This window comes from Labeo rohita, chromosome 23 (genome assembly GCF_022985175.1).
Source record: "Labeo rohita strain BAU-BD-2019 chromosome 23, IGBB_LRoh.1.0, whole genome shotgun sequence".
Taxonomy (NCBI): Eukaryota; Metazoa; Chordata; class Actinopteri; order Cypriniformes; family Cyprinidae; genus Labeo; species Labeo rohita.
In genome coordinates, this window is record NC_066891.1 from 15,960,679 (window position 1) to 15,972,642 (window position 11,964).

Consider the following 11,964-nt stretch of genomic DNA (forward strand, 5'->3'; position numbering starts at 1 on the left):
GATCAGAAAAGGCTTCTTTAAAAAAAAAACATTAAAAATGTATATATATATAAAATGTATATATATATCTATCTATATCTATCTATCTATATATATATATATATATATATATATATATATAAAGTAAAAACTTTGAGGAACAACATTAGTCATAAGCAGAAGCAAATTCTCATTATTCTGAGAAAATGAGCTTATAATAACAATCACACTATAGCTTATTTGTCATCCATCACCTTCCTGTTCCTTTTCTTTGGCCTCTTTCATTTCTGTCCCCACAGTATGGAGGGAGTATGGCTCTGCCAAATGAATCTTGGATGTTTTTAGGTTGCAGCTCATGTGCTCCATTTTGTCTGTCTGGCGGCCTTGAGCTCCAAGTCTTTGTGTGGAGTTTGAGCCTTTGCTCAGGGCTGGTGTAGACAATGACCAGATTGCACTTCTTACAGGCTGTGGAGGCATGTTGAGGTTGGATATCACTGCAGGTTGCTGCCAGGTGCACTTGCTAAGTTGAAGCTCAACACGAGGGCGCACAGGTTTGAGCTGGTGTGGTCGAGGCTGATTTGTTTCTTGAGATTTGGATGTCAGAGGCTTCTGGGATAAAGGTGAAGGTTGTTTCAGTGATAACTCCACAGGCTGCTGTGAAGGTGGGGTGGTATTAGACAAAGCAGAGGAGGAGAGAACGCCGGTGGACGGGACGGAACATTTAGCTTGAGTTTCAGAATATCTGCTGGCCCTATTGGTTGATTTCCCTGTTTGTGTTGCAATGGCAACAGTTTTGTTGGAGTTAATGTTGGTGGAGGGACCACTGGTTTTGTGTCTCTGTTTGGTTATGGCCACAGTCTCACCACTATACAGCAACAGAAAATCTCTTTGACTGTTTAGTGGCAGCAGTTTCAGTCCACAGCAAGACTTACTGAAGATTTCCAAAGCAAGGTCTGAAATGAAAGGATGTCACATCCACAAGTGTTTTCACACCTCATCTTATTAAGTGTGATTACAAGGAACCAGTTTTCACAGCTTGTACACGTATGCATTATTCAAAGAACTAGAAGGTTTTTTTTTAACTCATTTAGAATTGCACATTTCACACAGTTGATGCATCACATTTAAAACACATTTGTTTGTACATAATTGATTTTATGCAGAAACGAAACTCACCAAGTGCCTCAGTGACTGTCTGTGGTATCACATTTTTCAGGACTTCACAGTTAGTATGCAGTGCAGGGTTACAATTCATCTCGAGCAACCAGACCTGTTCAAAACAAGCATGTCACATCACAATTTAAAGAGATAGTTCACCCAAAAATGAAAATTCTGTCATTACTTGCTCACCCTCATGTCATTCCAAACCCATCTTCAGAACACAAATTAAGATATTTTTGATAAAATCCAAGAGCTTTCTGTCCCTGCACAGACAGCAATGCAACTGACAAGTTCAAGGCCCAGAAAGGTTGTAAGAACATCGTTAAAACAGGTCCAAGAGTTTATTTGCAAAAACAGATAACTCCATATTTTCAGAAATAATGTTTTTTTTTGTTTTTTTTTTTTGTGCAATGTGCATTACAAGTAATATCAATCAAACTGTAGTTAGGTTGTTTTGATTAAGTAATAATAACTTAAATACAGGTTAAAGTTAATTGACAGTATGTATTTTTTTATATTAAAAGTTTTATAGCAAAAGCAAAAGTGCTTTTGTTTGTTTGTTTTGTTTTTTTGGCAAAAGCAGATAAATCCACATTTCATGTTTCAGTCTCATCAACTGACAGTGTAGACACCTGAGAAACGTTGTTGTTGTTGTGATCATAGACTGCATGGTTGTGATTACACGCAGTTTTCCCTCACCACTGTAACGTGCTGCTTTTGCAAGGTTCCTGAAAAAGTTTCATCTTTTATTTTCCTTTTACACCCTGAAGGGGATTTCAGGGGTCCATCAAGTTAGTTGAGGTTTTGTTGTGAAAACTTGGCAACCCTGAATGGCGCTTATCAGCTTCTGCAGTAAAACTGCCATGCCTTGAAAGTGGCCAATTAACAATACCGGCTTTTTAGACAAAATGTGGTTCAGATCGCGCTATACGTGGAGAATAATTCACTGCATTCAGTTCATTTTTTATTTTTTTGGAAAATGACGTTTATCAGTTTTTGCAAATTTGGGGTGAACTATCCCTTTAAGTGACTTCCCAGGCTATTAAGATAATATGGGCCTTTTTGTTAAAGTGACCAGTTTTCTGTAATGAAATCATTTTGTAGTGATGTGTAAATATCAGCATGCATCCAATACAATACAATAAGTAATAACCATGCTTTGATCTAATGCAATAAAGAGAAACCAAATCAGAACTATATGACCTTTGTACCAAAAGAAAAAAAAAACTACAGCAGACTTCTGCCAGTAGATGGCAGTCTTACCCTACTCAAACTGCTCTATTTATTTTACAGTAATCAAGTAAAATGATACTTTACCTATATTACAAATATGTACATCATACAAATTTTTTTAACCACTGTGGAGATGACAGTGTAAATATATGACAACATTATTAGACACTGACTGAGTGTGAAACACCTGTACATATCAGTGAAGCAGAAAGCATGTCAAGTACTGAATATTTCCAATGCAAGACACAAGATACTGTTATACTTTTATGTGTCAAGTATTATCGAGTTCATGCTGTACAATGTAAATGTTGTTGGTTGTTATGTGTGAATCCATAATGATCCGGTAACCTGGAGACCAGAATGTGCCTGGCCTGGGGACGGCATGTTTACGCTGACGGTACACGGGTTGCCAGGCAACTGCTTGGCAGGGATTGAATTTAGGATGCTCCATAGGGGACAACTGGCCTCTGAACGTCATGTTTGCAGAGAATCACGCCGGCATTAGAAAACTGTATCATAATTGTCTTGAAGAAACTAAGGAGATTACAGAGGAGATAAATAAAGACTTTATATTTGTAATGCGTCTTACCACATTCAGTGGATAATTCTAAAACTAATCTGCTGTGTCTGACTCTGTAAGCCTTTCGGGCTTCAAACACACTCGCACACACACATTTCCATTCCGCATGAAGCTCCCATAAACACTATTTCGTTTCTCACCTTGAAATCCTCATCAATCAAGAAGTCACAACCAATTAGGTCAAAGTAACCAAGTTTGCAGTCCAGCTTGGCTTTGACAGCTTGAAAGCACTGCATGATAATATGTTGCATCCTTTTCTGCAGAATGACAAAACATTTGGTTAAGATGCAGTAATAAATAGTGAAAACTCAATTGAAATGTTGTTCCTTTGTTTTAGAATTAATATTTGTCTCTCAAAATTTAATGCTGGCCTTAATTTAGCACATTTTTATTTTACTATTCGTTTCATCTTTCTCAATATATCTGATGAGCTTCCCTTTTAATATTTCATATACTCCCAAAACCACTGTTACCATGACAACGGTACATCTGCATCCTTTCAAGTAATTTGAATAAATCTACATGCAGTCATTACTTTAAAAGACACACATAGACATTCCTACTAAATTCCTTCGATTAACAGATATTATCAGTTAATTATTACTGTTAATAACTTATATAGACCTATTAAACTGATTTGAGAATACTGCTCTGTTGATTTGTGAATAATTATCACTCACTGCAAAAGGACCCAGAGCCCAGTCTTTAGGCAGACCCTTTGACAGCATGTATGTCTCGTTAATGTATGTATTGAAGTGCTCCATGGACCAAACAGTTTCCTCTTTTAGCAGGCTGTAGAGAGGATTTTTCTTCTGCATGTACTAAAACAAAAAAATTGTAGTATCTTACATGCTGAGTACAAGCAATATACAAATTATTATTAAAGGGATAGTTCACCCAAAAATGAAAATTCTGTCATTAATTACTCACCCTCATGTCGTTCCAAACCTGTAAGACCATTCTTTTTTGGAACACAAATTGAAATATTTTTTATGAAATCTGAGAGCTTTCTGACCCTGCATTGACAACAATGCAACTGAAATGTTCAAGGCCTAGAAAGGTAGTAAGGACATCATTAAAATAGTCCATGTGACATCAGTGATTCAACCTTTATGTTATGATATGTCTATGCAAGGTCTGAAATATCTTAATTTGTGTTCTGAAGATGAACAAAGGTTTTACGGGTTTGGAACGACATGAGAGTGAGTAATTAAAGACAGAATATAAATTTTTGGGTGAACTAAGCTTTAAAATATACATTAACTTACTTGATTGGTCAGGTGGGCTGTGATATTGTCAGAGTTTGGGTCATAAAGGTTACACGTCAATCGGATGTAACCATGGCGAAAAAACACCATGTATGGTGAGGTGCAAGCAATTAGAAAGTATGACCGTACGTCAAACTTCCTGCCTTTTAGTAGCAAAGGTTTCTGGATGTACCTTAAAAGAATCAGAAGAGCATAGAGAAACAAATCTGTAGTAATTAAATATGATTTATTTTTTAAATAAATCATTATTATTAATGAGTCCCTTCTTTGAACTGCCCGCTGTTCTTCATTAAAAATCCCTCAGGTCCCACAAATTCATTGAATTTTCAGTATTTTTGTGTATTTGAACCTTTTCCAACAATGACTGTATAATTTTGAGATCCATCTTTTTACACTGAGGACAGCTGAGGGATTCATATGCAATTATTACAGAAGGTTCAAATGCTCACTGATGCTTCAGAAGAAAAAATGATGCATTAAGAGCCAGGAGTGTAAACTTTTTAACAGAATTAAGATGTGAGCATTTTTCTTATTTTGCCTAATTATCATATTTTTTTCCATTTAGTACTGCTCTTCAGAAGCTACAGAAGATACTTAAATACTAAGATACTTTAGACAAAATAAGTTAAATTCACCCTGATCTTTAAATTCCAAAAGTTTTCACCCCCCGGCTCTTAATGCATTGTGTTTCCTTCTGAAGCATCAGTGAGCGTTTGAACTTTCTGTAATAGTTGCATATGAGTCCCTCAGTTGTCCTCAGTGTGAAAAGATGGATCTCAAATAGTACGGTCATTGCTGGAAAGGGTTCAAATACACAAAAATGGTGAAAAATCAAAGAGTTTGTGGGACCTTAAGGATTTTTTTTTGAATAACAGTGGGCAGTTTAAATGTTCAGGACAAACAACGGACTTATGAACAACTATCACTAAACAAAAAATGCATCATGTTTCCTTCTGAAGCATCAGTGAGCGTTTGAACCTTCTGCAGTAGTTGCATATTAAATAAAAAAATAACATGCCTTTTGTATGATCCCGCTTATTTTGGTAAAATGACATTTTGTAGATTCTACAAGGTGTATGTAAACTTTTGACCTCAACTGTATATTAATAGATGTTTACTTAATATTAGTTCAACTAGTATTTATTTATTTTCTAATTGTTGTGTAAAATCTGTTCACTCTTTACTTGCTTGCTTGACATACAGTTGCTTGACAACCTCAATAATAAAAGAAAAATCTAGCTAGCATGTCAGAAACTAACCCATGATCTGATTACTACCTCCCTGCAGAGTAGAAGATGCTTGTTAGCCTATTCTGTGGCACAGCTACTGTATTTTGTGATGCTGACTGATTTTTGAATGAAAAGTTCAGAATGTAGACATCAGGATCTGTTTGATTGATGCCTGTAGGGTTGGGAGGATTGTAGGACACTGAAGCCATGATTCACAGCATGATTACATATAATTAGAGCATGTGACCTTTTAAAATTGTCAGCTTTACTCACTGTTGAACAATCCGAGCTTGTGGCAAATTGAAAGGTGACTTCCTGTTGGACTGCTGCTCCATTGTGTTCTGCAGTCGTTCTCTGAATGCTGTGATGTCTTCTGGTGTCCGCAGTAGAAAAATACCACGGCCTTGGTTAAGGCCTGTGGGCTTGCAGATCCACATGCTGAATTTATCATTGCATATTCCTGAAGGCCACATCAATTTTGCATTCATTAGATGCAGTAGTGTCTTTTTTCCAAAGTTTTTCCAAAGTTGGGAATTTACATATATATATATGCACTACCGTTCAAAAGTTTGGGATAAGCAAGATTTTTTTTAAAGAAGTCTCTTATCCTCATCAAGGCTGTTTTTATTTAATTAAAAATACAGTAAAACAGCAATACTGTGTAATATTATTTCAAATTAAAATAGCAGTTTTCTATTTTAATATACTTTAAAATATAATTAATTCCTGTGCTGGTAAAGCTAAAATTTCAGCATTATTAAAAATAAGTAACAGCATTTATTCAAAATATAAATCTTTTGTAACAATATAAGTCTTTACTATCATTTTAAAAAAGTGCAAAAAAAAAAAAGAAAAGAAAAAAAAAAAAAAACATACTGACTGATCATTTTTTACAAAAAATGCTGTTCAGAATAAATGCACAATTTTGAACATAAGACACCTCTTTAAAAACCATTACAAATTTTACTGATCCCAAACCTTAGAACAGTAGTGTATATATTTACAAATTCATACTTATACTAATAAAATACTCCTATTTTAAATAAAAACTTAATCCTGGGGAAAATGCAGCTTTGCCACTAGATTGTTTAAAATATAAAATGAATAAAAATAGAAAACAGTTGTTTTAAATTGTAAATTGTGTTGTTGTAAATTGTAAATGAACAAATAAATGTAGCCTTGGTGAGTATAAGACACTAAGAGGCCACTGTTAAAATCTTTTAAAAAATCTTAAGGACCACAAACTTTTAAATGGTTTCAACAGTATGTCTTTTTCTACTGTATCCAGCCGTATTTAAAATGTAGCCGTACCATTAAAGAAAGCCTCTCTCTCGTCTTTCATATCCATACGAAAAGTGACAGGAAAAAAATCCTCCAGCCTCATCCTCCTGCAGCATGTAAATAGATGTTGTATATAGATTAAATAAAAATAGAAAAAGAAGGAGAAGAATATTACAGTGGCTACACATTTTGTTATGTTACTCTAGTACTATGAAAAAGTATTTCCATTTATAACCTGTTTCCACGTCCATAGTTGACCTTGCTGCTGACTCTGTCATACTCCCGTAGGCTGTTCAGAAGGCCTATCTTAGTGGTCAGGACCTTATTATTGGGTATCTGGTAAATCAACTGCCCACCTGTGTATAAATAAACAGAGGGTAGAATGCTTTTTCATGATTTCTGTGAACGTGACATAACAAAACAGATCACCTGCTTTGAAGCTGTAGTAGGCAGCAGGTGATTTAGTTTCACACCACTTCAGCTTGTAGTCCGTCCTGGTCTTGTCATATATGCGCTGCCAGCCTCGACTCTCACAATATGATACAACTCTAAATATCAGATCACACCAAGATATCTGGGTCATGTTTGAAAGGTTTTAAAAAATGGTTTGATAAATGATCAAAAAGTGGTATATTGTAATATTTCTTTATTCATCCAATCGCAGACTAAAGGCCAAAGAAAGACCAAGACAAACACCAAAACTGCAGCGTGTCCACAATTCATTAAGTTAAGCTGCATAATTTCTAAAAATAATGTATAACACATGACAAATCATATGCATTAAAACGACATGGAAACATCACTCAAAGACAAAGGTTTTTTTCACTCACATGGAGGCCCCATTGTTCCCCCCAAAGTAGAAGAAGGGTCCAGGGCCCCTTGAATCTTCAGACCGCTTGTCTCTGTCCCTCTCAACAAATGAGACACTCACTGATAACGCACACACAAAAAATACAAAGCAAACCTCACATAAACTACATTTTACATTATATCTAGAGACCAAAATTGGTAAACTGGTAAAGATCCTTGTAAAAATTGTGAATGACGTAATGTGTGTTGGCTGGGGCGGATTAGAGTTGCAGTAGTGGGAGACACCTGATCCAAAAAGGTGTTTAATTAATCTCACCTCCTCTTCCTGACCCGTGAGTGCACGCCTGACTAGACTTATCCCTGTATCATGTTGTCTGGGTTGTTTACTGGAACTGAGCCAGTACAGTCAATTCTGATTAAATAAGTCTTTCTACAATTACTGTGGCATTTTAGCTTTAAAATGCATCAATGCTACCAATACTACAGTATAGAAAGTTATTAATTGTACATATATAAATTATTAAACAGAAGTGTTAAACACTACCAGTCAAAAGTTTTTGAACAGTAAGATTTTTAATGTTTTTTCTTTAAAGAATTCTTTTCTTCTCATCAAGCCTGCATTTATTTGATCCAAAATACAGCAAAAGTAGTAATATTGTGAAATATTTTTACTATTTAAAATAATTGCTTTCTATTTGAATACATTTTTTACATATAATTTATTATAGTTTTAGTTTTGGAGGGAAATAAATTATAGAAATTAATACTTTTATTTAGCAAGGATGTTTTAAACTGATCAAAAGTGATGATAAAGACATTTATAGTGTTACAAAAGTTCTCTATTTCAGATAATTGCTGTTCTTCTGAACAATCTACTCAGCTGTACTCAATAACAATAATAATAATAAATGTTTTTTGAGCAGCACATTAGAATGATTTTTGAAGGATCATGTGACTGGAGTAATGATGCTAAAAGCTTGCAAATCACAGGATTAAATTACATTTTAAAATATATTCAAATAGAAATCGGTTATTTTAAATAGTAAAAAAATATTTTAAAATGTTACGGTTTTTCTGTACTTTGAAACAAATGCAGACTTGGTGAGCAGAAGAGACTTCTTTAAAAAAACATTACTGTTCAAAAACTTTTGACTGGTAGTGTACATTTTTAGCTTCCCAATGCAATTATCACGTAGGTGCAGAAAGGTAGTAAGAACATCAATAAAATAGTCCATGTGACATCAGTGGTTCAACCGTAATTTTATGAAGCTACAAGAATAATTTTTGTAAGCAAACAAAACAAAAATAACTTCATTCAACTATTTCTTCTCTTCCGTGTCAGTTCTTGACGGATGCACTGTGGTACTCTCTCGCATCGAAGACTGAGATAGAAAAGAAGAAATTGTTGAATAAAGTTGTTATTTGTGTTTTCTTTGCACACAAAAATTATTCTCGTAGTTTCATAACATTACGTTTTAACCACTGATGTCACATGGACTATTTTAACGGTGTTCTTACTATCTTTCTGGGCCTTGAATGTGTCAGTTGCATAGCTGTCTATGCAGGGTCAGAAAGCTCTCAGATTTCATCAAAAATATCTTAAATTGTGTGAACATTAACAAAGGTCTTACAGGTTTGGAATAACATGAGGGTGAGTAATTAATGACAGAACTGTCTTTTTTGGTTGAACAATTCTTTTAAAATATATTCAGTCAAATCAGTAACCTAATACATACTGTATTACAGTTTGCCTCATGGGGGCAGGCATGTTGAGATCAGTCAAACACTACTTACTGTATGCCATAATAAATAGACAGCATTTTCTCATTGCTTTATATTTATCATGCTCTCATCTCTCAAGCTAAAAGTGCATTGACTATTAAACTACAGTACAGAAGCCATGAGTGTCTCCTCATCCACAACCACACAAACACTCTTACACACCTGGCAGGGCTCCGTCCATATGTTTTACTCGGTGTATCTTCTGAGTGACCCGCCTCCTCCTCCGTGTCTCCTTATTTGTCTCCTTCTGCATTTCAGCTTCATTATCATGTTGTAGCACCACAACCTCGACCCCATCATTCAGCGGCCTGCCCTTCTCTGCCTCATCTGTTTGGCCCTGGTCACCCATCGTCTGCTGTGAGTGTCCACGGACATGCTGTGTGTCCTGTCTCTGTCCAGCACCTGGCTCTCCTCCGTGCTGACGGGGCTCAACCCAGCTCTCACATGACATCACAGTCACTCCCCTCCAACCAGCCCTAAACTACAGAGGGAAAAAAAAAGGATTTTCCACCAGCACTGCCCGACTGACCTCCGGAAAGCCAGTGATCCAGAAAAAAAGCAACATCAGATATGCATGGCTACGTTTCAGCTTGGTATTTATAGTCGCCACTGCAATAAACAGAGGAGCTGCTTGAGAAAATAACCTTGAAACTGTATCAAAAGCTCTAACACTCATTTTAGCAAAATAAAATGTTGATATTATGGTGAAAGGATTTAGGTTTTAATTAATACAGTTTAAAAATGCACAATTAAAAACATAAAGTAGTTCTAGGACACATTAGTTAATTAGTTAGATGCTATTTAAACAAGGTAAAATGATGTATTAGCTTAGCAGCTACTTTCAGTATAGTAAATACAAATTTTAGTAAACTTACACTGATTTTGTTGATCGCAAAATGTGTTTATTCTTCCGTTCCTCTTTTTGAAAGTTCCTGTCTCCTCTGGGAACAACTAAACTTGTCGTGTTTGTATGATATTGCAGTTTAACATTGTTTATTCAGTCTATGTACTTAAAAAACTTTTGGAGCATGCTAACTCAGCGCTGACCAAACTAGCCAGGCCAATGTAAACAACTACTTGTTACCTAGGAAATGGGTGTCTTAGCAACAGCTACTACTGGAGGCTAGAATCTCAGAACAAAAGAATCACTCCAGGAAATGATTCCCAGTGTTTCCAACCTAACACCATTCATTATTAATTGTCCTGCATATCACTGTTTTGGCATTACAGTAATGTGAGAAGGCATTTTCAAGCACAGTGAATTGTGTGCACTGATGCCACTTGTTTCATCTCTCTTAGGCTATTGTGTTCAATTAGGTGTAAAAACATATTAGCCATGGGGAAATTAGATCTATTGTTGGTTAAAACAAAACACACTCAATCCATACTGGTTCTGTTATTCTTAAACTGTAATCTATACAATCAAATATCCTAATTTCAAAATGGATGAATGTCCTATTACAAAATTCTTAGTCAGTAGGTTTAATTTCTTGGCTCGCATAAAGGCCTCTTTGTGCTTTTCAGGATTGTGTTGCCGTGAGCAAAGCGCAAAGGTAAAACATCAAACAAAGAACTAACCCTCAATAAATATCAAACCCAAACACACCTGTCTCTATGCAATTAATCTAATAAAACAGACGCTAAACAACATTCATATTCACATTCTAATTGTGTTAACAATATTGTGTTGCATGAGACTCCTAAAAACAAGTATTTGATCTGTTGTTGCACATAGTTATGTCTATACTATAATGATATAACCTTTAATAGTTTTTATATTAGAAGCATATTTTCACTATTGTACATTCATCTTACAGTCGGCGTCACAAATTTACAGTGACCTGAAATACGGATGTCGGATATATACTATTATTGACGATAATATGTTAACTAGGGGTGTTGGAATACACTGGTATTGGCCATAACTGAAAATTAATAATACACATACAATAATATGACATAAAAATCCAACGCCAGCGCCATTTTGTGATTTGTTTAATTCATACTTGACACCGGAGGGCGCCCTCGCGCAGAAAATCCAACAAAGAATCATAGGAGTATTCAGAGCCCTTGACTTTCCAGGAAATCCCTTATATGGACAAAGACATCCAGATGAAGCTGTAGCTGAATAAAATACAGAAAGAAATGTTTTGTACGGTGAAACATGATGAGAATCATCACACGATTATAACAGTATATGGATTATCTGTTTTCTTGAAGCCATCTCAGGTATTTTCATATGGTAATGCTATTGTAATGCTAATCAAAATAGCCTTTATCAATGTATAGAATACTGTTAAATAAGAATCAGTTCATAGAAGCAACTTATTTCACACATTTGATCATTGGTATTACTTAAGTTTGGAGTTAAAACATATACTTATTTCCATAAATTCTCTTACTCTGACACTGTGCTAAACTAAACACGGATAACATTTTAGTCTTTTCTGTTTAGTGTAATTGGTCCTTTTGTATGCTATGGTGTGATTCATCAAAAAAGAAAAAAATAATAATTTGATAGCATGATTGATTTATTATTCTTATTTATTTTAATTTTTCAAGATTTCTATAGTTATTCTACGGAAGCTTATTTCTGCCACTGAATAATAAAAAAAAAGGTTATTGCGACTTTTAATCTCAC

The 11,964-nt window shown here is 35.1% G+C and overlaps 1 protein-coding gene across 3 annotated transcripts; it reads right to left on the reverse strand.

The window, feature by feature from the left end:
* ttll10 (tubulin tyrosine ligase-like family, member 10) lies at nt 1–11,491 on the reverse strand. 3 transcript variants are annotated; one of them, XM_051095828.1, is made up of 12 exons: nt 11,330–11,491; nt 9,486–9,804; nt 7,562–7,661; nt 7,161–7,279; nt 6,967–7,087; nt 6,762–6,838; nt 5,724–5,910; nt 4,222–4,393; nt 3,634–3,774; nt 3,094–3,210; nt 1,156–1,249; nt 1–932 (listed from the first exon to the last, which is right to left on the reverse strand). In XM_051095828.1, the coding sequence occupies exons 2-12, from the start codon at nt 9,772–9,774 to the stop codon at nt 223–225; spliced, it is 2,127 nt and encodes a 708-aa protein (XP_050951785.1). In that variant the 5' UTR covers nt 9,775–9,804; nt 11,330–11,491; the 3' UTR covers nt 1–222. The 3 variants fall into 3 exon arrangements, 2 of the variants coding, with proteins under 2 accessions (XP_050951785.1, XP_050951784.1); XM_051095827.1 differs by lacking the exon at nt 11,330–11,491 and adding an exon at nt 10,199–10,379; XR_007825478.1 differs by lacking the exon at nt 11,330–11,491 and adding an exon at nt 10,199–10,379 and having other exon boundaries at nt 897–932; nt 1,156–2,907.
* Nucleotides 11,492–11,964: the final 473 nt, after the last annotated feature.